Here is a 27,329-nt window from a genome sequence, read left to right on the forward strand (position 1 = left end):
TGAAAAGCGCAAATGTGGCGTCCACATACCGCTTATAAAATAGTGGATGGTAACTAAGGGGACAAGTATCATGCATGTGCTGTTCCTGCTCGCTGGAAGAGCACATGCTTGATACCTGTCCCCTTAGTTACCATCCACTATTTTATAAGCTGTATGTGAACGACACATTTGCACTTTTTAAAAGATTCATTTCATCTTAATATTAAATTTACGATTGAACACGAGACTAACAACCAGTTGCATTTTTTAGATATTTTAATAATACGATCCCATCAAAGATTCTTTACTTCTGTTTTTAGAAAAGTGACATTTACTGGTATTGGTACAAATTTTTATAGTTTTCGTTCTTTTGATTTTAAGATTAATTCCGTATTAACCATGCTTCACTGAGCCTTTGCTTTATCCTCTGGTTGGCAAGTTTCCATAATGAAATCACGTTCCTGCAAAAATACTTTACAACAAGTATTTTCACCCACTTATTCTTTAACCATGTCTCCAAATTTTTAAATAATATTTTTGTTCCACGTCATCCTACTCCTCACGTTCCTAAACTACCTTTCTATTCCAGTTTGTATTCACGACACAATCTTTATAAATAGTGCAGCAGATTGCTGTAAAAATCGTTCAGATAGTGAAACAAGCATGAAATTTACAAACATTCCTAAGACTACGCTCTCTTAGAAAAGGGCGCTGGCCACCTGAAAACCAAGATGGCGGCTATTTTTTCAAAATGGCCGCCATCTATGTTGAGATTCACTGGTTTGGGAGCATCTATTGATGGAATATGCCAGTTTTTTTTTTTTTTTTAAACCTCGACTTTTAGGTTATAAAAAAATTTCCATACCACACATTTTATTGAAAACCCTTACTAAATGAATTAAACCAAGATGGCGTACAAAATGGTTGCCATAAAATGTTTTTTTTCTATCCACAGCGCTAGCAGACATAGAGACCAACTGTTTTTATTTAATGGTATATTCATGTGATCAGACAGTTTAACTAATATGCTATTTTCAACTGAAATAGTAATGGTATGGTCATATACAACATTGTGTCTAAGACTGTAACCATAAAAAGAAAAGAAGAGAAATACGACTAAACGCAACCAATCTATGTATAGGTCTCTCAACCTACACCTTTGAAAAATTGAGGATAAGAAGGTAGGCATAGCATGACACGTTGGATGCTCAAGTTTAGATTATCTACTGAAGAGAGGGCAATATTTATCTAGACTTCACATTTGCAAGTGCACAGAGCTGTGCAGGGAAGACCCAGCTTGTAGCACTTGCACCTTTCCCTGACAGCCTGCTTTGCATCCACATTTGGTTGCCAGCTTGATTTGCCATCCCCACTCAGCAGGGTTCTCTGGCTGTGGCTGACACTGGTGGCCTGACACACAACCAGCCTGGTACGCAGCACGCTTGGTGTGTTGGAGGAGAGCTCCCTGGTTGGTGGAATGGCCTCATATGCCCTTTTGTTTTCTGGCAAACATATCAAGTCTAGCCTCATCCACAGTGCCAGCAGTGCTGGATCTTTCATACATAAGTATGACAAACCTCTCCAGGACCTTCAGGTCACTCTCTTCCACTCTGAGAGGGTAGTGACTCAGTTTGGAGAACACAGTGGAGGCCTCTGGAAAGATGTTCCATGTCTGCCAGGCGGTCTTCTGCCCTTGCTCCGAAGGCTGACACTGTATCACAGGTCATGGAAGAAGAGCATGCCATTCACCTTCTCCTGGCCCAGAGAGTTGCACAGGTCATGCACAGCAATCCAGCGCAGGCTCTGGCCTTGGCCAAATGCCACCCATAGCTTCTCTAGCCCTAGATTGTGGAGAGTGGAGAAAGCACTGACTGCAACGACAAGAACATCTGTGTCATTTGCTTTAACCGTGATGGTCTTGGCTCCATGTTCTGTGGCATATTTGGCATGGAGAAAGATGCGGGTGTCAGCTTCCTCATGAGAGCACTTTTCCAGTCCCTGAAGACTAGCCTCATGAGTGCTGAGGACAGCAGACCCTTTTCGTGGCAATGACAACATTTGTGGCAGACATCTGGGCAACTTTGTCTGCCAGGAACTGGAACAACTCTGTCTTGTTGGCATCGTGTCTTAGGAAATTGCGCCAGTTGGATGGAATTGTGTTCTTGTCTGTCACCTCGCCTTCCTCCTTGACCACGTTGGAGCCTGGTCTCAGCTTTGAGGCTGGATGTATTGTATACATCAAATACAAGATGTGATGATGTGTACTTGCTGCTATAGGATTGTATCACAGGCAAGAAGTCGCAAAGTGCATAGCCCTCAAAGGTCTTTCCTTTCTTTGGTGGCAGGCATGGACCAAAGCTGATCCATCTACAATGAGGACATCAGTCTTGGTTCTTTGTCTTCTAGTGTAACATGACTCTCCAGGACCGAGGTCAGCTGAGACTTCTGACATGTGTACAGCCTACCACCCTCACTAAGGGAAGCTGGGAATGTTTGATTCTCGTGTTGGAAGAATTCCTGCAGATCACATTCACGGCTCTGACAGGATATAAATAGCTTTGAGAAAAGCTGGCAATCCTCCTTCAGAAGTTTCTGCTTTGACTGTTCTACAGGAGCAGCTTCTTGCCTGAAGAAGTCAGTTCTGTTCTTCTTTATCGGCTCATAGAAGGAGACTGCATTGTTTGCCAAAGAGTCTGAAAACTTCTGAAATTTAGTCGGCCTCTGTCAAGGTGTGTCTGTAGAAGTTCTGCTGAGCTGGGGTGGGCAATGTCTTTGTTGTCAATGGAATACAGATCCTGGCTCTTCCTGAAAAGGACTTCCCAAGTGTTGCAAAGCCAATGACAGCTTGGTTGACTCTCTCCAAGAATGTCTTCTGCGCATGAGGTGTTTGTTCATGGTGTGTTGTCTGCTCATTAGACTCCTTACTTTGAAACCTCTGTTTCTGTATGCAGACACCAAGCGGATGATCTCTGGGCCAGCCACCATCCATCTTCTGAGTGCTGACGGATCTTCAGTCAGCCCAATGGCTCCGCCATCAGCCTTTATAAAGGCATTGGTCTGCTCATGAGCTTGGTCAAGAGCCATTGCTGAGAACTGGCGACTGGTCTTGTGCACAACAAAGTTGCCAGCCTTGAACTCCTTGTGCAACTCTGGGTGTGAACTCTCTAGGGTAAGCATGTCCCTGAGGTGAATAGGCAGCCAACGAGCATAGTTTGTATTATTGTTGGAAAAGAAGTAGGGTATCAGCTCATGCAATGCCTGGCAGTAGAGGACAAAATTGGCCTCACGGAAGGACCTGATCAGTAGGAATATCACAAGTTCCATAGACAACACCATGTGCCAGAAGTGGAACTGTGGACTCTGCTGTCTTCGAAGGTCACACCACTCCTCAAACTCTAATGCCTGCTCATTGTTGTTTGCTTTCTCAGCACAGTAGTCAGTGTATGCTGTCCTCAGGAGTTTGTACAAACTAGAGGCTGTAACCTGGTGCATCTGCCGTGTCCTGGTTACACTTGCAGCTGACAGGAAGGATTCTGCAGTTCCAGATGAAGCAACTCCTGCCTCCACCAGAGCTCCTGTCCAACCACTGCCATGAAGAAGAGTACCAAGAGATGTCATTGCTGCCATCTCAATGTGCAGACCACCAAACATTACCAGATACTTGTCTTCGCCATACTGATCAGGTCACTGCCACTGCACCTGCTTTTTACGGCATAGATTGGCTGATCAGCTGTGATTATGGGTATCTGGCCAGGGTTCAGAAAATCAGTGACATCCTGCACTTTCTGCATCACGTGTTTGATCGTAGCAACAGAATGAGCCTGATCACGCAGGAGAGGAAGCAATGAAGTTATGGTTACTTCAAATTCTGGGCTTCTCTTCATTGAAGCGCGATGAGCTGACCACGTCAGATTCACTGCATCATCTATTTCCTGGGTGACTATGACCTTGTCTAGCCACTGATACTCCAGTGCAAGCTGTGGCCCCAAGATATCTGTGGGTGGCTTTGGTATTGCAGTGTTTGGTGGCACAGGGTTCTTTGTTTGAAAGGAAGCTGGTGAGATGTTTGTGAATGTGTCCGGCAATTCAGGCACGACCTCACTTTCTCAGGTGCAAACTTTAGTTGCTGTCTTTCCAGTCCAGTGTTCTCCTTGGTGGGGTGCTGAAATATGGAGATGCTAGTTCCATGGAAGGAGGTAGTGGCAGTAGTTGCAGATGGGTTGTGGTCGATGTTGTCCATCACTGCAGTGGTGAACAACCCTTTTCGCAGTACTGGGGACAGACCACACCCTCCTCCACATATTTGCTAACTGTGGCATCTCCTAACTGTGCAGAGACCTCCAGTACTCTGTCATAAGAGATACTGAGGCCATACTGATGTAGCATTTCAACCAGGTTTCTCTTCCTGGTTTTGGCATAGACTGAGAGTCCCATGTAGACTGGGAATGGTGTTTCTCTGTCTTTGGAGTGTCTATGAGTTGTTGCTCCCTCTTTGTATCGGGGAGTAGCAGTTGAACTGCATGAGCTGTGCAATGGCCTGGTCTGACTTTTGATGCTCCAAATCGTAACTGTGACTTGATGTCAGCCCCATGCTCAACCATCCCTACAAACTGGAGCAGGAGAGGAGGCACAGAATTTCAATACACAAGCCTCAGAAAATGTGCCATCAAACCGTGACTGATGATCAAGTATAGACTTTCTGAGAATATTTGCTGCTTTAGCAATGATAACTGCCTCTGAAAGATCAGATGATTGAGCAAGTGCTTTTCCCACATCCTTTTGAAATGCAAGTAATACATCTCTGCCAGATTTATGAGCCTCAAGTTCTGGAATTTCTGCCAGAAGTTTGTCTTTGAGTCTCGTGGAATTTACACTTGGTGACTCTACACCCAATTGTTCCAGACGTTGTTGGTAGAGGTGGCAAATATCTGCCAGCCGAAATGTGACTGGATCATCTGAACAAAGGTTTTAGAAAGCATTTGGGACACTAAACTAAACTATACTACAACTACTAGTCTAAGACTACAGGATTAGTAAAGCTGGATTAGCTGGCACATTTCATGCTGAGTTACACAGCAGTGATGTCACCAGTGTGCCCTGGTTGTGTGCAGACATACACTCTTTTTACATTTATTAATTTTCCTTCAAAATTTATGAGTTATCGAAAGAGATGGCCTCATTAGATCTAAAACCACAGAAACCAAGTTTTTAAAACGATAATTGTTGAACGGGCATTATTTCTCATTATAATTATTGTTTCTATTTTCTTGCAGCCATATAGCCCCCATATTTAAAGGTAAACTGTACTGGGAAGCTACAGAAACATAATATTCACAAGAAATAGTATGGAAGAGCTTTACCATATTGCTAGAAGCAAATACATGCCATTCTAGTGAAAAAATTAGCCAAAATCTGTCGATACTTGCCGCCATCATGGAATTTGCCGCCATATTAAATTTTTGTCCACGTCATCCTTTTCTGATAGAGGGTTCTTTAAAGACACTTGTGCAAAATTTCATGCTTGTTTCACTATCTGAACGATTCTTATGAAATATGCAATTTATTGCACTAAAAGAACTCCGATCTCTAATATCCCGGCATCTCCCTCCGTGAAAATCAAAATTATACCCACAAAACCTCTGAATATCGGTAGCCTTTTCAGCTTCAAAGACCGTTTGGATCCTTTAATATCCTCTTGTGTTATTTATAAGTTTACTTGTCCTCGATGTAATCGAGGAACCTATATTGGATCGACACATAGGTTACTTAGAGTCCGAATCGACAGTCATAGAGCTGTCAGCTATAGAACTGGCACTAAACTTTCAAATCCCGAATTTTCCAACATAAGGGATCATGCCGATAAATGCAAACATTCTATTCAGTACAAAGACTTTAAGGTTTTGGGCAGAGCCTCTAATCACAAACTTTTAACAATTAATGAATCATTGTTTATTAAGAAACTGGTCCTGAACACTGAACACCCATGCCACGTCTACATCTCTTTATCTCTCGTGAACTGTTTACATTTTTGGTCAGTCCTTCCTCTGCCTCCATACTCAACGGTTGGTCCTTATTCATATTTTTAACTTTGCTTGTTTTAAGGTATTTCATATTGTGTATTTTAATATTTGTCACTTAATTTTAATGTACTATTTAGGTATTATTACTTGTAGCTTGAAAATTATGCCTGCTGGTTGGCTTCGAAACGTTGTAATTGAATGAATATGACTTTCTTGACCTGTTGGTGTGCTTCCCCTGCCTTCATTGTCTTACTGGGTTTTGAGAAACCTCCGCCTGTTGAATATATGAATGTATGCATGTATGTATGTATGTATGTATGTATGTGTATATATATATACATATATATATATATATATATATATATATATATATATATATATATATATATATATATATATATATATATATATATATATATATATATATATATATATATACTGAGGATTCAGAACCGATGAAGCACGGTTTTTCAGCAACAACTTTTATCAAAGCATCGGATAAAGCTGAAAGTTGGCAAGTGTATATTTTATAACCCTACCTAATTTTTGCAAGTATTATTTAGAGCCTAAGTTCGATAGTTTTGATATTTATAGAGTAAAATGAAGTCACCGATGCCGGGACCGAGAAAATCACAGACAAGGATTCTAAAACAATTTGTGACGTAAACATATGACGTCATGAGGCTATGCCCATCCACCAGGTAGGCGGTGAATGGATATGCAGGTTTAAATGCTTAAAGAATTTAGGCTTGACAAATTCGATAATGGCCAGCAGGATATGGAATTGTCCCCGTGGTTGCAAGACTGCATTTGTGCTATGGCTTACCACTTTGTATACAAGTGAGAAGACCTGTGGCAAGATTTACTATAGTGTGAATAGGTAATTATTTCTATGGTGGGTAATGGTTACTTGGGCCCCAAAAGTGCGGGCAGGAGCTGTTAGACAACACGTCATTTTGAGGAAGAGTACTTGAAATCGGACATTATCCATGAGAGCGTGGGACCAGTCATTATTGATCTCGCTAGCGACGATGAAAACGTGGATGATGACTTCTCCTCGAGAGTGACGACGACGAAGACATTTGTAAATTAATTATGTATAGTGTTAGATGTTTTATTTGTACTCTAAAACATATCTATTAAAACACAGTGATTATAACAATATGTTCCTCATTCAAACTGATTTCAATATATTTTCCTTTCCATGCATATCAATATAAATCGTGTTACATTTGATTGATATTGAAGCAGGTAAATAATAGCTTGAGCTTGCCCTCAAAATCTTGACTCCTACCAGTACCTTTTATTTGCAGCGAGTATACAAGCGCTGTTTAGGTGTTGTATATGATATAAATAAAAACCAAGAAAATAACAATGGGTTACATTAACTGAAATAAAACAATGGCGTTGACTTTACAACTCTAACAATTGAGGGAAATGAGGCATCATTGCTTTTCATTTAAATTCTACTTCTAGTGACCGCTCCTGACATGCTGCAAACAGAAGGCTATAGTGTCAAACCTGAGATAAACAAATGGATTGTCTTTTTTGTATTCCTGCCCTGAATAGATGTAGATCTAACAAATGAGCTATAGACTGGTTCATTATGTGGATGAACTACTTGCACTGGAATTATTTGTAAAGTAGAAACAATACGAATATCAAGAAAATGGAAGAAATCCAAGTTTAACAACTTAGTCCTAACAACTGATGGAAGTTGCAATGAAACCTCCACAAAATAATAATAATAATAATAATAATAATAATAATAATAATAATAATAATAATAATAATAATAATAATAATAATAATAATAAAATTATTGAGAATGATAATGCTATCAAGGACGATGACAAATCCTGCTCGCCATCATTGATTGATCGCTGAAGCCTTGTATGGGTAACAAAAGGCCAAGAGAGACAAGGTCTACCCAATTGATGTCGTTGTTTCCTGCCTGGAGTAACTATAGGCGATGACATATCTTCGAGGTACATGCTCATTGCGGCAATTCACCTGCTGATGCAATAAGGAAGTTAGACAAAGCTCCACCTACATGGGATATTTGGGGAAAGTGAGCAAACCTTGTTTTCTCTTGGTCTTAAACATTCTAATATCAATTAGTGAATATGCCATCGCCACATTTGCAGAATACACAGTGAAGAGACGTTTTCCCATATGTAAACTTCTCTTCACTGTGGGAGGTTTTATGACGTCATAGGTTAACGTCATTATTGTGTTCAAAACCCTTACCTGCGATTTTGATGGCTCTGGCATAGGAAACCCACTTTTTACTCTGGTAAGTACCAGAACCATTGAACTTAGGTAGTAAATAACACTTGCAATAATTAGGTAGGGTTATAAAATATACACTTTGCCAACTTTCACCTTTATCCGATGCTTTGATAAAAGGTGTTGCTGAAAAACCGTGTTTCATCGGCTCTGTGGTTTTATATATATATATATATATATATATATATATATATATATATATATATATATATATATATATACATATATATATATATATATATATGTGTGTGTGTGTGTGTGTGTGTGTGTGTTTGTGTGTGTATGTGTATGTGTATATATATATATATATATATATATATATATATATATATATATATATGAATATATATATATATATATATATATATATATATATATATATATATATATATATATATATATATATATATATATGTATATATATGTATATATATATATATATATATATATATATATATATATATATATATATATATATATATATATATATATATATATATATATACTGTATCAGTATCTTAACTTGCATGTCCACTTCTTTTACTAGCTAACTTTAATCTCGGCAATCTAATACCTCTTAAAAACTTTCAAGAAAAAAATAGTTTTTAGTTACCTGTATATAGGAGTTGTCAATCCCTCCTTAAACCAAAGGACCAAGTACACGGTATCTCCTGATAGCACCGTCATATTGCATGGAATTCTGGCTGCTTGGCCTGACACTCCTTCAACCTCTTCTACGACGTCTGAAATGATGTGAGAAAACACTTATAATTCAGATATGTAATTACTCTGCTATTTTCTTTATTCATTTAAGCTTGTATTATGATATTATTTGTTTGTTAACTGGACATAAAAGATGAAATCCCGTTATTCATTATGATAATTTTAGTGCAGTCTGTAAACTACTGAAGATTTTTCTTCTACCTTTTCAGCGTAAGCTCTTGATCTTTTTGGACATGACTACCATTCTAACTTAAATATGATGAGAGTGACCTACTTGACTACAGCGTTTAATGCCTCATAATTTTTTTTTTTTTTTACAAATATCTCCCTTGATATAAGTACTTTGGACAAACTATAATTTAACAATTATTATCCCCACGCCCTCGTAATCTCATACGGGGTAAAGAAAATACAGAAATATAAGATTGTGCGTTTATTACTCCTAAAATGCAAACTTTCACCAGCTTGACCATTTGAGGACCTCTTCAGCCTTAACAATCAGCAAAATACAATATAAGATGCACGGGAAAAACTTGTCGTGACAAGAAGAAAAAGAATGACCTCGCCCTCTCCCAAACTACATTATAAACCAATTCAATATCGCTGTATGAAAATAAAAATAATGAACTCCAAAGATGGCATTCAGGTTTCTAGGAACTGGTTAGGATCATAAACCCTCGAATTGAAGGTATTTCGATGTTTTTACATATTTTTATGACGAAATAAAAAAAAGCTATTTAAATTTACTATCTTTTTATAATGAACTGGCTAAACAGTTTTCCTAGGATAACTGCAGTTCTACACACACAAATCTATGGTTATAAAACCCAACGGTGATATAAGCATAAAATAATACAAATTCTAGAGTAACAAATATTTAAAGCATAGTAAAGATTTTCGAAGTTTAAAGTATTATAGATAAAGAAGATGTGACAGATAAAGAAGTTATGTTAGTAAAGTCTGTGTGCTTTTGTAATCACTGACGAGCACTAACACCATCAAACTTATCTAACTAATTCATGTTCAGTGGGAAGTGGAAATTAATTACTTCCCACGACTTTATCCTTATTCGAGATACAATATATGGCTGACAACAATGCGAAGAATATTGTTTAAGCAATATCTTCCGGGATGCATTTTACATATAAACACACACAGACACTTATCAATCATAATAACCGTTGCGTGAACGTGAACTAGACTTTGAATTATATTTGTGACTTATTTTTTATGAATATCAAAAAATATAATTTATTATTAGTCAAATATCACAAACTTGCTTATCAGCTGTCATGGAGGAAGCTAGTTTATATCGACTCTAAATACAGAACCTAAGTCTATAGATTTGAGTACAGTAGAGTTGACATCAACAAATGCCTGTCTTCATAGACAGTCGGTCAAGGTCACTGTTTATCGTATTAGGGAGGATGCACTTATTTATAATAACCATTGTGTAAACGTTACTCACGAGGCACAGTAAACTTAATTTTTAAAAAATTTTGTGGCTTAATATTTGTAAGTATGAAAAAGTCACGCATGAATAGGTGAAAAAAAAAATTATTATTAGCCAGGTGTCACAAACTAACCTATCAGCTCTCATATGTACAGCAGAGTTAGTATCAACAAATACCTCTATAATTAGATAGTTGGTCAGAGTCACTGTCTGTCGCTGTTTCTAAACCAGGCAACGGTTCGAATCGTGCAGGGAACGAAACACCTCTTAACTATAGTTCTCCATGGGTGTAAGTTATTCCCGAGGAAGAGTGGACGCGATAATAATTTATATTTGTGGCTCAATATATTGATATATAACAACAAAAAACTCACCTGTATATAAGTGACAAAATTTATAATTAGCCAACGGTTACAAACTTACCAATAAGCTATCGTGGTCGAAGTGGGTCGATATCGCTTCTAAATAAAGAATCTATATCAGGTTGGGATATGTAAAAGAAATTTGATATAAAATGATACTTCTCTTTTCAGGCCGCTGGTCAAAGTCACTATCTATCATTGTTTCTAAACAGAGCACTGATTCCTATCCCTCAGAGGACGAAATACATGTCAGTTATAATTCCCCAAAGGGTGTAAGCAATTACCAAAGTATTAGGGAATTGGATTTAAAATGATAATTGTGAATACGAAGAAGTTAATATATATATATATATATATTGTATATATATATATATATATATAAAATCTATATATATATATATATATATATATATATATATATATATATATATATATATATATATATATATATATATATATATATATATATATATATATATATATATATATATATATATATATATATATATATATATATATATATATATATATATAGGATATATATATATATGTATATATATATAAATATGCATATATATATATATAATATATATAATATATATATATATATATATATAGGGATATATATATAATATATATATATATATATATATGTGTGTGTGTGTGTGTGTGTGTGTGTGTGTGTGTGTTTAATTTAACATAAATTTATTTGTTTTGAATAAGTCACTTTGGCAGTAATTATCTTTTTGGAATGTAATGACCCTGTTTCCTCCTCCCCGACATTTCTGACTTGTTGTATAGTTTTAATTACAATGAGCTTGTTTTATTTTCACGTGTGGTGTTGGCTTCTCATCCGGAGCTGTATTCGGTGCTGTCTCACCAGGACTGAGTCAGTCGTTTCTGGACCTTTAACATTGTGAGGGCTTGACTTATTTTGGGATTATCTGCCTTTCTTCAGTTGCTGCTGCTGTCCTCCTTTGAGAGATTGATTGTTCTACAGTCTGCGCCCTTGGTTCAGTTATTTTGCCAATGGGACCTCTCTGCCAACTGGTAAGGTGTGATTACCTGTCGGACGGCCGTGTCCGTTGATCGATGACGTTAAAGTGATTCTTTCTTCAGTCTGTGCCCTTGGCCCAGTTATTTTGCCAAGGGACCTCTCTTACGTTTGGTAAGGTCTTAAGAATATATATTATTCCCCTCGACCCGTGATTTGAAGGCTGTGTTAGCCACTGCCACCGTTTAGAGCTCACTTAAGGGAAGCAATTTATTTTTCGTTAGTGATAAATATTTAGTGTGTAATAAGTTAGGTTATTCTGACTTTTCGACATTCTATTACTTTCAGGGCCCTCTCTTTAAAGTGTAATTGCATAGTCTGTCTTAATTTGGTGTAAGTGTGTTTGTTATTCGATGTTTTCAGTGTGGTTGATTTTTGTGTTTATTTAATGTATTTTGTAAGAGGCTCAATGGTCATTTCTTTCTAAAAGTTTGTATTAAATATTAAGGTTTTATTTTCAGTTTTTCTTTATCTTCCTTGATTCCATCTCTGTACACTCTGTTGCGGCCATTCCACCTATTGTGGACTTGGTCGTTAGTGACTTTATTTGTATTTTAAGAGGCTTGTGTATGTTTGATGGGCGTGGGCCCATAACATTTGGTGACCATGCCAGGATTTATCGGATCCTGTAGTCACGAGAGTGTATAGAGTGGATTCTTGGGGTGTTTACAGCATAGTAATACTTTCTCTCCTATATTTTTGTGTTGATCAGTGTTTATAATTTTTTTTTTACCGTGGTAGGATATTTGTGTGGTTACTGGTGTACAGTGTATTGGTTTGTTTTTGGGTATATTTTGTGAGATACATTTATATACTTTTACTTGTGTGCAATTAATTTACTATGGCTGATTTGAATATCCCAGAGCTCTTGAGTGGAGAGGGGTGGCAGGACAGGTTGGCAGACTTGAATAAGTCTGATTTAAAGTGTGTAGCAGGATTTGTTGAAATTGAAATCCTAGGTCTGTTAGGAAGGGCTTGTTGCTTCTTAAAGTTTATGAAAAGGTTAAGGTGATGAAGGCAGAATCAAACCAGAGACTAGGCAGGTGGAGGAAGCAGTGTCAGTAGAACTTTTAGATAGGCAGATTCAGTTGAAAAGAATGGAAATAGATCTCCAAAGGTTGAAGGCTGAGGAGAGAGAGAGAGAGACAGCACGAACTTGCTATGCAAGCATTGAGTAATAGGGTTCTTCTTCTTCCCAATAAAATAATGTGTCTGCAATGCCTTGTATTAATCTAACTGAAGCTCTAAAGTTAGTCCCAAATTTTCATGGAAGTCAATGTGGCAGAGTTTCTTGTTTCTTTTGAGAGGATAGCCTCAAAGGTTGGAGTGGCCAAAGAGTACTGGACCACTCTTATTCAGAGTAAATTGTTAGGTAAGGCCCAGAAAGTTTACATTACCTTGGACGAAGATCTGTCCTCAGATTATGATTCTGTGAAGGTCATAGTTTTGAAGGCTTACGTAGTTGGTGCCGGAAGCTTACCGACAACGCTTCCGTAATTTACAGAAGGAAAGAGGGCAGACTTTTGTAGAGTTCGCCAGAGCTAAAGAGCAGTTTGCTGGCGACTGGTTAAAGTCTAAGGAGGTGACGGACTTTGAGAAATTAAAGAATTGATTTTGGTTGAGGAGTTTAAAAGGTCCGTGCCTAATGAGGTGAAGGTACACCTCCGAAGAGTTAAAATTAGAAACTTTACAGGAGGTGGCTATCGCAAGTGATGAGTACTCCTCTCTCATAAAAATGTGATAGGGGTACCAGAAATGAGAAATCTGGTTGGGTGAGAGTTATCAGGAGTAGTAACCAGAACAGGGATAATCAAGGCCTAATGATAATTATGGTTCTCGTACTACTCCTGTTAACAGCTATAGAAGGCAGACCACAGATAACCGGGAAAGTTGAGAACTTTGACTTGTTTCTTCTGTCATAAGAAGGGACACGTCAAGAGCATGTGTTATGCATTTAAAAGGTCACAAAGGACCGAAAGACGACAGGTAATGGCCATTCGAAGGAATGAGAACGAGTCAGTGGCTGAGAACTCTAATAATCAATGACTAGGCAATAAGTCACTGGCTCTTTTCAGAAATTTTTGTCTAATGGTTTTGTCCGCTCTGGGAATTCGACTGAGCAAAGAAAGGTTAAAATTTTGCGTGACACTGGGGTTGCTCAGTCTTTAATTCTCAGAGAATTTTTACCTATTGATTTAGAATGTTCAAATAAGGAATATGTTTTGTTAAGTGGTTTTCCAGATACGGTCAGGTCTTACTCGGTTGAGAGTTTTTATTTATCATGCCCTGTCTTTTCAGGTTATTTAAAACTGGCCATTATTGATAAATTAACTATTAAAGATGTGGATTTGGTGTTAGGAATGATGTCGCCTAATAAATAAAACTTTCCTATTGTATTAAATTCCAGTAATGAAATATCTGTAGTCACTCGATCGAAGGCTAGAAGTGTTGACGGCAGAGTCGGTAGTTGATGTTGATTTGAGTAGTTTAGATCGTAGTGATAGCTTAGTTGTAGATAGTGGTGTGTTGGATAATAAACTTAATTGGACTACTAAGGAACTTATTACAACTCAGAAAGCAGATTTTAAAGACCTGCCAGTTGAGTCTGGCGAAATTACTGATTTCACTGTCCTCGATTTAAGATAATTAATAATATTTTGTATAGAATAAGTAGACCTTTTGATGCCATTAACACAGGTTGTGAAATTGTAAAACAGATTATGGTTCCTTTTGTTTATCGAAAGGAGTTAATGACATTGGCTCATGAAAATGGTTTGGCTGGTCATTTTGGTGTTTTTAAAACCACTCGTAAATTGTGTGTTAAAAAATTTGTAAATAGTTGTGATGCTTGTCAAAAGGTCGGGAAGCCTAATCAACCAATTCCAAAGGCACCATTACATCCTATTCCTGTTGTTTCTGAACCTTTCAGAGAGGTAATTATTGACGTGGTTGGTCCTCTGCCAAAAACTCGTAGTGGCAATCAGTATATTTTAACAATTATGGATAGGATGTCTCGATATCCTGAGGCAATACCACTACGAAATGTAAAAACTGTTAAAATTGTTGAAGTATTAATTGAATTTTTCACCAGGTTCGGAATGCCCAAAGTAATTCAGTCCGATTGTGGGTCTAATTTTCTGAGTAAATTATTTAGGGAGAAGATGGCTGAATTAAAAATTAAACATGTGACTTCTTCTCCGTACCATCCTGAAAGTCAAGGTGTTTTGGAACGATTTCATCAAACCATGAAGTCTATGATAAAAAAATATTGTTTGGTTAATGGTTCCGAATGGGATAAGGAACTACCTTATTTATTATTTGCATTTCGGTCAGTGCCGAGTCAATCTTTAGGATTTTCACCTTTCAGCCTTATTTTTGGTCATTGTGTGCGTGGTCCATTGGATGTGGTTCATGAATCTTGGGATATAAATTTATTAGATTATGTTAGTAATTTGGGTGATAAATTAACGAAGGCTTGGAAGTTTGCTGGTGAAAATTTATTGTATAGCCAAAAGAAAATGAAATACTTTTTGACAGAAAGACTAAGGAGCGTAATTTTGTAGTGGGTGATAATGTTTTGGTATTGCTTCCCATTCCAGGAAACCCTTTAAAAGCTTCATTTTCAGGACTGTGGAAAATTTTAAAGAAATTAAGTGATGTTAATTATTTAGTTGAAACTCCTGAAAGGAGGAGACCCTACCAGCTGTGTCACATAAATATGTTAAAAGCTTATAAAGGTCGTGGCAAAGTTATTCCCGTGGCATTAGTTGGTGATACTACAAAGTGTAATGGTATTAATTTTTCTTTTCCAGACGTGAGTAATTTTGATGATGATTGTTTTGATGGTGCCGAATGGCTAATGATAATGAACATTCTATAGAAAATTTTTCAGAAATGGTTTCACGTTTGAATTAAGTAGAACAGGGATCTTTGAAAAAGTTAGTTTTTAGTTATAAGTGTGGTTGATTTTTGTGTTTATTTAATGTATTTTTGTAAGAGGCTCAGTGGTCATTTCTTTCTAAAAGTTTGTATTAAATATTAAGGTTTTATTTTCAGTTTTCTTTATCCTCCTTGATTCCATCTCTGTACACTCTGTTGCAGCCATTCCACCTATTGTGGACTTGGTTGTTAGTGACTTTATTTGTATTTTAAGAGGCTTGTGTATGTTTGATGGGCGTGGGCCATAAAATATATATATATATATATATATATATATATATATATATATATATATATATATATATATATATATATATATATATATATATATATATATATACATATATATATATATATATATATATATATATATATATATATATATATATATATATATATATATATATATATATATATATATATATATATAACATAAATGGTAACATAAATTTTAGTTTCTTCTCATAAATGGCTTTGACTTTGCATTTGGATCGTTATGTTTTCAAAATGTTTCTTTGATCCGCGTATTGAAATTTAAGAGTCATAGTCACTCATGAGAAGAATCTACGTAAAACTGATGTTTCTATTTCCAGATTCCATACCACCAACCTGATGGTTTTTAACTTTTCCAACTATTCTTCTCCTAAACGAGAAGAGTTCCTTCTCTCCTTTGGATTAGATTTTTGCTTTCCGTGTTTTAAACCTCCATATGCACAGTTTTTTAGTAGTTTCAAATTCATGTTTTCCAGACTGATGAATCTCAGTTTGAATCTTGACGCCTCCTTCTTACGCCTACAGATGCAGACTTTGGTCCATAAAACCTCTCCTAAACTAACAACTAACTGGTTTCCTTTCTTCAAGAAAGACCATCTAATTCTTAAGTCTTTAGCCAAAAATAATGACGTATCGTCACTCGCCCGGGTAAAAGTAAAGGAATGGTTATTCTTGATAAAACTGATTATAGCACTAAGGTCGAAGTAATTTTGCGTGACAATAATAAATCTAAAAAGTTCGGTCCTCCCGACTATTCCACCTTGTTCAAGATAGAGGACCACATAAACAGGTTTCTCAAGAACTTAAAAGACTTCGAAATCATAACTACGGACACCTATCAATCTTTACAGTGCACAAGTTCTTTTTTATAGACTAATGTATAGTTTGCCGAAAATCCATAAAGACAAAATTCCTATTCCCCCTATACTAGCCTCATATAAAAAAGTTGAGTTCCTCGTTCCGCTGTTTGCTCCCTTGGCTGAAAATGATCACAGCCTAAAAAAACTCCTTAGACTTTAAAAACGCGATTTTACCTAAAGACTCTGATTTAATAATAGTAAGTTTTGGTACGTTTCGATACGGAATCTCTTTTCAATAATATACATATTAACCACGCCATTTAACTGATCCTAGATAAGCTTTTTTCTAATGCTGATAATGTTTTTAATGGTTTTAATAAATCTGATTGTAAGAAATTGTTAGACCTAGCAAGGTTGGACGCTGTCTCTCTTTTTAATGGAAATGCTTACAGCCAAATCGATGGTATGGCCATGGGCTCTCCACTACGCCCAATATTTGCAGCTATCTTTATGTGCAAGCTGGATAAGCACATGCTCAACACCTGCCCTGTCAGTTGCCATCCATTGTTTTACAAAAGGTACATTGATGATACCTTTGCTCTTTTTAGAACAGGTTTTGACTCCGAAAGGTTTCTTAATTTTATTAATTTATTTCATCCCAACATCAAATTTACAGTAGAGCACGAGCTCAGGAACCACCTTCCTTTCTTGGACATTCTTGTCAGAAGCCACCACGAAGGGTTTAGCCCATCAGTACATAGGAAGAAAACCTTCACCAGATTGAGTACAAACTTTTATAATCACTGTTTTCATAACTTTAAGCTGAATTGCATAATGACCTTACATTACCAAGCATATTCCTTGACTTCTAGCTGCCAGGTATTACACGAGGAAATTACGTATGTCCAACAATATTTTATCAGTAACTGTTATCCATCAAATTTTATTTATAAATCTGATGCAAAGTTCCTAAATCACGTTTTTATCCCACGCCACCCTATACCCGATGTTCCACAGATGCCTTTCTATGCACATTTTCCATTCATTCATTACAAAACTTTTTTCAATTACCTCAGTAAACCTGTATCTAGTCATCTTCCAGCTTTTAAAGTTAATATTATCCCAACAAACCCTTTAAATATAGGTCGCCTATTCAATGTTAATAAAGACCATTTACATCTGATGACCTCTAGTGTGGTTTATAAATTTACTTGTCCTCGATGAGATCGAGGAATCTATATCGGATTCACGCTAAGGTTACTCAAGCTCTGTATTGACAGCCATAATGCAGTTAGTTACAAAACAAGCATCAAACTTTCATCTCTGGAGTTCTCCAACATCAAAGTACTGTACATACCTTGAAATGCAAATACAAAATTTAAAATAAACACTTCGAGATTTTAGGCAGGTCATCTAACCAACAACTTTTGGTCATTACCGAGTCATTATTTATTAAGCTGCTTGGTCCCCCCTTAAACAAGAAGGCTGTCTTTATTCCTCTCTACCTTCCTTGAGCAGTCCCCACATGTCGACCACCGTTTGCGATTTTATTTCAACTTAATCATAAATTGTATATAATTTTACCCTTCACTTCTAGGAAATTTACTTTGTACATATTTTTATATTTTCACACTTTTATTTTGTGTTATTTTATAGCCTGAAGATGAAGACTGGAGATTTGAAATGAAGTAATAAAGTCTATAACAAACTAAAGGCAAATGCTAAAAAGGAAAAATGAAACAAGGGAGTGATGCTTGACTTTTCAACACTGTTCTTTACTAGCAGACTGATAAAAAATATAAAAGTAAGGTTACAAGAAAGTTTGTACAATTGACAGATAACATACAAATTTCACTGAGGATGGGGATTATAAGGAACAGATGCACCTGGAATCCAGCACAGTTGAAGAATTAGTGGACCTACCAAAGGTAAATCTTTGAGAGGTTTTACAAAGGGTTAGGCCCAACTGGCTCGAAAACAGGGAGGAGTCAATTAAAGGATTATACAGGGGAAGAGACTGACTACCGAAAATGACCTTGGAATGAATAAGCCGATTACATATTTACAAAAGTAAAACACTTAATATATTTTCCTTTTGGTAGACAACAAAAATTTTTGCAAAATGAAAATTTTCATTAATTATCAAAAATACAAATACACAGAAAATATATAGGGTATATGGCAACTAATTAGTAATAAAGCCAGTGATTTTAACTTTAAGGTCATTCTTGAACATTTTACTAATACAGGAGTCCAAATAATACATGCCAGGCCTAAGGTTGAAATTCCAGCTGGAAATAAGCTGCATAATTGCAAATTCTAAAAGATATCATGAAGAGAAATCTTTCGATCTGGCAGTCACTGAACTGTCAGTCCAAGTGATCCCGTGAGAGTTTTCACTTAAATGAATGGATATTGCAATGGATTTTTGCCCAGTTTTGACAGAATACTTATGCTGCTTAATTCTCATTTCCAAATCTTTACTAGATTGACCTATATAAAAAGAAGAGAAGTTTAAGCAAGGAATTTTATATATTGTGTTGTTGCTTTCCTAAGGGCTATTTTTTATTAACATTCCTTTTAGTGTGTCATTATAGGAAAAAGCAGGTTGACATTAAAAGATTTTAACAATTAATTTATGGTTTCAAAACCACTAACATAAGGCAGGCTAAAAATGTCCTGTAAGGGTTTCCTTCTCCATGCTACTTTCTCTATAAAACATTTTGTGGGCTTTATTATTATAAGTGAAGGGTAACATAAATCTGTCCTTATTTTTCTTATGTATTCGATTTCTTGATCCAAATACTGGAGAGTGACAATGTGCTCTGCTTATAAAAATAGAGAAGAAAAAATGGATGCTTTGATATTAAGGTGGTGGCCTGAATAGGAATGGACATAGGTTAAGTTGTGGGTTGGTTTCCTATAAATACTGAACTTGCAATGAAATGGTTCTCTATGTGTTAAAACATCAAAGAGAGGGACACAATTGCCATTTTTTTTATTCTAAAGTAAATTTAATGGATGGTACTTGGTTATTCAAGCTAGAGAGTAAATCATTTAGGCTACATCAATACCAGCAGGCAAAACAGCTAAAATTTTGTCAACATGTCTATACTGCTTTAAAGGAGTATAAATGATATTAGATAAATATCGTTTTTCAAAAAATTCCACATACAAGTTTGAGAGGAGTGTCGATAAAGTTGCCCATTACCATACCAAATATTTGTTGGTGGAATTCACCACTGAATTCACAATCACAAATGCACAACCAAGTGAGTGAAATAATATGACTTACAGGCAGAGGTAATTCATGATGGATTTGTTTGTTACTATGATACTGTAAAATAGAATCTATAATGATTTTAGTAAAGGGAGAATATATTAACCATTGTACTTTTATAAATATGTAATCAGCTTATTCATTACAAGGTAATTTTTGATGGTCAGTCTCTTCCCATGTAGAATCCTTTAATCGACTCCTCCCTGCTTTCGAGCCAGTTAGGCCTAGTCCTTTGTAAAAACATCTCAAAGATTTACCTTTGTTTTGGTAGGTCCACTAACTCTTCAACTGTGCTGGATTCCAGGTGCATCTGTTCCTTATAATCCCCATCCTCAGGGATATCTGTATGGTATCTGTCAATTAGACGAGCTTTCTTGTAATCTTACTTTTATATTTTTTATCAGTATGCTACTAAAGGACCGTGTGTCGAAAGGCCTAGCATCACTCTGCTGTTTCATTTTTCCTTCGTGGTATTTGCCTTTAATCATACTTTTATCACGTTCCATATCTTCGTGATTCAGTTATACATAATGAGGGTCATGTTTAATTTCGCTATCCTGTTCCCTCTTTTGAAATACGTAGTCACTACCTTCTCCAAGTCTCATCTGGCAGCGCATTCGACCAGAATTTAACTAAAGTTCTTGAAGTGCCTGTCTGAACAAGTGCTCCCTAAATCCTTGCCACCATGCTGTTTAAGAAGATATAACCATCACCCATTCAATGAATTCAGTGACATGATGTTAAAACGCCACATAGCAGTCGCAAAGCAAGAAGAGAAGGACAAATTTAAGGAATTAGAAAAAGCATGAATTTCATTCAATTATTCTAACCAAGCTGATTGGAAGGACTCGCTGTGACTATAAATATACGGAAAACTTCGCAGGGCTACAGATGCCCTAACAAGGAAACTGGATAGAAAACTAAAAAATCTTATTGATAGCACCGACTGTACTAATAGCGCACGTAATGATTGTGTTGTAAACTTGTCAAGTAAACAAATAAGTGCAAATGTGAGTGCACTCGGATATGGTTTATCCTTCTTTATATCGAACAGCCCTTTTGCATTAACGATTGCATCGTCCCTATGTAATTAAAAAAATATTGTGATCTTCCTCAAAATCATGTTGACATTATTACAGGTATTGTTTACGGAGCTGAAAATGTTAGTTATTATGAGAAGGGTCGTTATGGGAAGATTTTAACTGGCGAACATGGGTTGCCAGAAGTCACCAGAATTTGGAAGGGCTTGACAGAAAATGGAGATCGTGACTCAGGTGCGATCTTAGCGCCCTCTAAGAACAACCAAATCTTAATCCCCGAGGATTTAAATACACCAGACGCCAGAGCTGCTCTCTCAGAACCCTACCTGGCACCGGATCAAAAGCATATCTCCTTGCAAGCTCATTCTCGAGCCGACCAACATGGCCTTTTATGGCCACCCCCCCCTACCTTCAAGTGTGACCCGGTAAATTCATCCCTCCATTCCCAGTAGTCGGGGAGCTTAGCGGCTGTGGAAGGGGTGATCGTGCACTTTCATCTAAAAGCATCAAATTTGGCCCAGACGTAAGTTATTCTATACTATTTCGAATTCTAGAGAGTGCCAAGAAAATTGCCCACATTAACCCCCTTTTTGTGGGGAAAACCCCCTTGCGGATGATATTTTTTCTATGTTTTTTCTTTTTTTTTCTCTCTCCAAAACGGAGCGTTGCATGTAAAAATGTACACGAATAAAAAAATATTGGAAATTAAATTCTGCAAAAATTCTTCTTAATGAGTTATTCTTGTAAATATAATAGTTTCTACGTAAAACACACGCAAATGGCGGCACATTTTGCAGTAAATGAAAAAAATCGATTTCACGATTACTTTTCCTTCAGTAACTCAAGAATGATGCATTTCTATATGAATTACCATAGAGATGAAATTGTAGGGCAAATATTTCTCTTTCATTAGGTATGTATTATTTCGTTCTACATATTAACATTTCTGAATAACATGCCGAGAAAAAAATTTGTTAATAGCTATTAAAGAAATCATTGCATGATTAAACTTTTTTTTTTCTTGTTTGCTTTCAGGTATTTTGGCAAGGATTTTTGTGGATGGCAATGGAATAGCTAGATGCATGCTCATAGTTAGTGAAGTACAGCACGGTGGACTGAGCATAATGCTAAATAATGGACTACTATATGGTAGCATATAGATGCTGCATTGGTGGATGTTTGTGACGGTGAATAAGAACATGGTGATAAACAGCAGACTAGTGCATGATGATAACTAGTTGATTAATGTATGTGGTAGATAGTGGACTGCTGCATGAACGCTTGGGCACAGTGTACTGATGGTTAACAGTGGGCACCTGGTGGATGCACATTGTAGATTCACTGTAATTACATTTGTCAGTTCAAAATATAAGACGATGGATGATATCAACTGGGACCTCTGTTGCATTTGTCAGTTGAATAAAAATGAACGGTTGACGAAACCAAGAAAAGGACTTATAACACTTGGGAAAGATTTGATTTAATTCTATTCCATATGGTATGTCAGTGTCATTTGATCAACTAAATGATGGTTCAGGTATTACAGCAACTCTTACTTCAAATAATGCAAAGTACCACAAATTATGTAGGAGTTACTGTAGCAGCTCTCGTGTTAAGAGGTTGCACCAAAATCGAGAAACAGGTGCACAGAGTTCTCCAAAAAAAATGAGGACAGCTGGAAAATCTGACCCTTCAGGTCGTGATGTAAGGTTGTGTGTTATCTGTGAGGGAGAAAACCAGGACAATCTGCATAAAGTAGCTACTGACAATGTCGACTACAATCTCAAAAGTTGGGCAGAGTCAAGTAAAAATTTTTGTTACTTGGACGGCTGACTGTGCAAGCTGCTGATGCCCATGCAGGCGACACTTACTGCCATGTTAAATGCTATTTACATTTACGAGATGCGGCTCGGGCTGCACATCGTCGAACATCTACAAGCGCTACTCCACCTCAGTTCGATCCAATTGCCTGTGCTCAAATTGTGGCATTTGTTGAAGATTCACAATCAGTTAAATTATCAGCTCTTCGAGAAATGTATCGCACATTGATGGAACAACAGGGGTAACCATGTAATGATATCAGAGTGCCACACATTCCACCAGATTCAAAGAACACCTTCTCAGCCTTATCCCTGAATGGGTCTCATTTTCCCAAGGAAAGGAAGTATATTTGTCTAAGGTAAAGAGCGCGAAATGCCCTTCCCTCTTAACCAAGAACACTTGAGAATATACCACCTACTCTGGCAGCACTGTTCCAACACATAAAGAGAGCACTGCTTCAGGCCAGCTTTTACTGGGATCAGGCCATTTCACGATCCCAAGAAATCCCAGACTTTAGTGAACGGGGCTGGCACAGAGATAACAGTGGCACCTGGATGCCATACTGGACATCACTTGCAGATGCTAGCAATACATGTTCCATCCTCCTCCATTGTGGTTGTATAAAATCTTGTACTAGAAATTGCAAATGTGTGCTAGACCTGGAGTCCACTGCACCAGGCTATGCACTTGTGAAGGTGGATGTATAAACAGTGACTGTAATGATGATGGTGATGTTTAAAATTATAATTCTAGTGATTTATTTTATTTTAATGCTGATTTTGATTACACTGGAGAGCTGTGGGAAAATTTTTAGGTTTGTGTTATACTGATTTTTTTTTTTTACTGTGCAGGACTCTTCTAATGTCAAGGTTGATGCATAACAATGACTGATGTAAATGATAATGGTGATATGTGATACTGCAGTTACTGTACATTATTTCTATATGTATATACATACACCCTATATATTTCAATATTGATTTTGAGTACACTAGAGAATTATGTGTTTAATTTATTTTGAGGCTTGCACTACACCTTTTTTTCACTCCACAAGACAGCGTAACTGTGGAATTTGATGCATATACAATGACTGTGATGATAATAATACTGTAATGTAAAAACAACCTACCTCTTGCACATTGCTTTTGTCATATTTCATTGCTAATTTCTATTATGCTGGAGAAAAATTGTGTGGCCAATTATTCTGAGGTTTCTACAAAACTGCACGGTTGCATTATTGGGGACTGTGCAAGTCTTAAGGTTGATGTATTTACTTTGAATGTGATGATGATGATGATGATGGCATGGGAAATTGTAGTTCTCTAACACTCTTTGTCTCAAAATATATATTTTTTTTGCTCTGGAAAATTGTGATTATTAAATTTTACCTTGCAGTTTTGTATTATGTAACAATTTTTACGCCTTTGATGAATTTTTTTATTCGTAACTCCTGTTGCTGTACCTAAGAATAATAAATAAAATAAATAACTCTTCAATAACTATTGAAAGTTTTATTTCTCGATAAAAATACCGAAGAGATAAATTTGTTGGGTGAAAACTCTTATTTCATGATCGTCTAGTCCACACATGTGCCAAATGCACAACACGTTTTCTATTGCAAACAGCAATATACATATATATATATATATATATATATATATATATATATATATATATATATATATATATATATATATATATATATATATAATGAAAAAGAAATATTCACCCTACACTTTCATCTCTATGGCAATTTATCTAGAAATGCATCATTCTTGAGTTATTGAAGGAAGAGTAATCGTGAAAGATACATATTTTTTTTTTTATTTACGGCAATATATGCCTCCATTTGCGGGGTGGTTTACGCAGAAACTATTTGTGTACAATTTAATTTCCAATTTTTTTATATTCGTGTACATTTTCACATGCAACGCATAGTTTTGGAGAAAAAATGAATATAGAAAAATACCCTCCGCAAGGGGGTTTTTCCCCCGAAAAAGGGGGTTAATGTGGGCAATTTTCTTGGCACTCTCTAGAATTTGAAATAGTACAGTATAACCTACGTCTGGGCCAAATTTGATGCTTTTTGATGAATCTGCACGATTAAGTCCCTAAGTGCACTTTTTCGAGGAGGCTCTCCACCGCTACGTTATAAGGTAATACCCTGATTCGAGGTTCTTTCAAAGAGTCACGCAACATAAACCTTTTGACTTAAATTCATTTCCTTTTCTGAAGTGCATTTTCCCACAAAGTCATGACTCAGTTACCCCCAGTGTGAAGTGTTCGGGCGTGAGCTGCTCACGCCCGAATCGAGTTATCTTGGCACCATACGTGTAACCTCTCGATTTGCTAGCATCATTATAATTTCTGTACATAACCGATTGCATTTTTCAAATTGCAGACATTGTCGTGAGCTGTGGAAACAACTGCTTGTCTTGTGCTTCCTTCTGTGTGTGACATCTTTACTTCCCTCACATCATCGGGGCCCCTTTCAAGAGGATCCCCGATTTATTCTTCAATACTTGAACAGTTGCTTAATTGTTTAATTTCAAGGCAAAATATTACTTTTCCTGTCTATTGTTCACCAGTCTTCTGACTGACATGATTAATTGTAAACGTATTCCGTTTATAGCAACCCTAAATGTTTATCTACAACAATTCCTTGTTGAAATAAGGCTTTCAGCCCAACTGTTTTCTTATTAAGGTACTCACTGACCCAGAAATTGCAGTCAGCTAAGCAAGGGGTAATAGTAATTTCCCTGGACTTCATCCAGATCCCTGATTTGATCCCTGAGCAAGGAATAAATTAAGTAAGTCAGTACTAATACTCTAAAAGTGGCGACCGATTGCCTAGATCAAAGTCTGCATAATTGCAAAGAACCTTCTTGCAATGTGCAGTCCCAGCCAGTAGCATTCGCTAAAGCTGGATGCGAAATTAGAAACGAATCTGATAATGGAAATCTTAAAATAAGCACAAGCAAACAAGTTTCCACAGTGTAATATAGTGTTATTATTTTTAGCTTATCCAAGGTGAAAATAAAATCGTGACAGTGAACAGTGTTAGGAAACAATTGGTCACGTCCATGCTAACAAGATTTTTCCTGGTGAAAATAGAGTGTATTTTCCAGAACACAATCTTTGTGACTAACCCATGGTAGTCTGCATGTCTTAACTTCTAGGTAGCTAAGCAGTGAAGTATGAATATAAGTGATAAAGAAAGGAAATGGTGCGTGTATTTTCTCCACGTGCTCTGGACAATTTGTCATCCAAGAATTAGCTAGGCTACACCGTAAATTCAGGCTGCAAATTATTGCTGGAGTATATCTCTCTCTCTCTCTCTCTTTCTCATCCTGTATTAAATTTTAAATGATTATTTTGTTGCGTCCAAGAAAAAATTTAATTTGCAGACACGCCAGCCATTGTCAGTCTCGAAATCATTGCCTTTTGACCGCCATTTAACTATAAGTAATTTAGTGAATTTCTGTCTGCGTTCATAAATCCTGAGATTCCAAGCTGGGAAAACCCGTTCCCATAGCGTTCGCCTTTTTCAAAATTTTTGTGCAAGATTTCGCTCAAAACAAACAGCACGTGTTTAACCCAGCTGTCCCCCATCCTAGTCAAAAACAATGTGTACGCGACCATTGTGTCAATAACCGTAGTATTTAGCCATGTGCCTGTCAGGCAAGAATTCATAAGTAAATACATTGTGGACATGACCACAGGAAAAATGTTCAATCCGTGCATGATAGTTGTAAGCATTTTGTACTCGTCATATTGGGGAGAATTTATTTACTTCGTCTCGGCGCTGAGACTAATAATAGCGTCATATTAGGGAGAATTTAATTGCTTCGTCTCGGCACTGAGATTATAAACAGCATCATGTTACTTGCATTTGGTTACCCTCATACTGCAGGAAGCTCAGTTATTTTTGCCAAGTAAGGACGTGTGTTACCTGAAACTTGTTTCAAAGTGTACGCTCATTTGCGCCAACCATAGCTGTTTCTTTGCATAATTAATCCGTTCAATTACGAACGCCCACGTTCAATGGACACGCTATATTCATCCAATTAAGAACCTTACGTTCAAGAACCCTCATGCTCTTCGAGCTACTAGCTACTTTCATTTAAGAGCCGTTCTTCGAACAATCTATAATTTACGTTCACCTAAGTACCCATTACGCTCTTCAAACTACTAGTTATGTTCATTTAAGAGCCGTTCTTCGAACAATCTATAAATTACGTTCACCTAAGAATAAGGGTGACCAGACGTCCCCCCATTCCGAATCTCTGTCCCCCC

General features: G+C 36.7%; 1 protein-coding gene across 1 annotated transcript in view; it reads right to left on the reverse strand.

The window, feature by feature from the left end:
• Nucleotides 1–27,329, reverse strand: part of LOC136828547 (uncharacterized) — a 613,904-nt gene that overhangs the window by 499,298 nt on the left and 87,277 nt on the right. Inside the window, 1 exon segment of the mRNA XM_067086570.1 lies at nucleotides 8,902–9,031. Coding sequence (XP_066942671.1) covers nucleotides 8,902–9,031 — 130 coding nt within the window.

The sequence above is a fragment of the Macrobrachium rosenbergii genome, chromosome 43 (assembly GCF_040412425.1).
Source record: "Macrobrachium rosenbergii isolate ZJJX-2024 chromosome 43, ASM4041242v1, whole genome shotgun sequence".
Lineage (NCBI taxonomy): Eukaryota > Metazoa > Arthropoda > Malacostraca > Decapoda > Palaemonidae > Macrobrachium > Macrobrachium rosenbergii.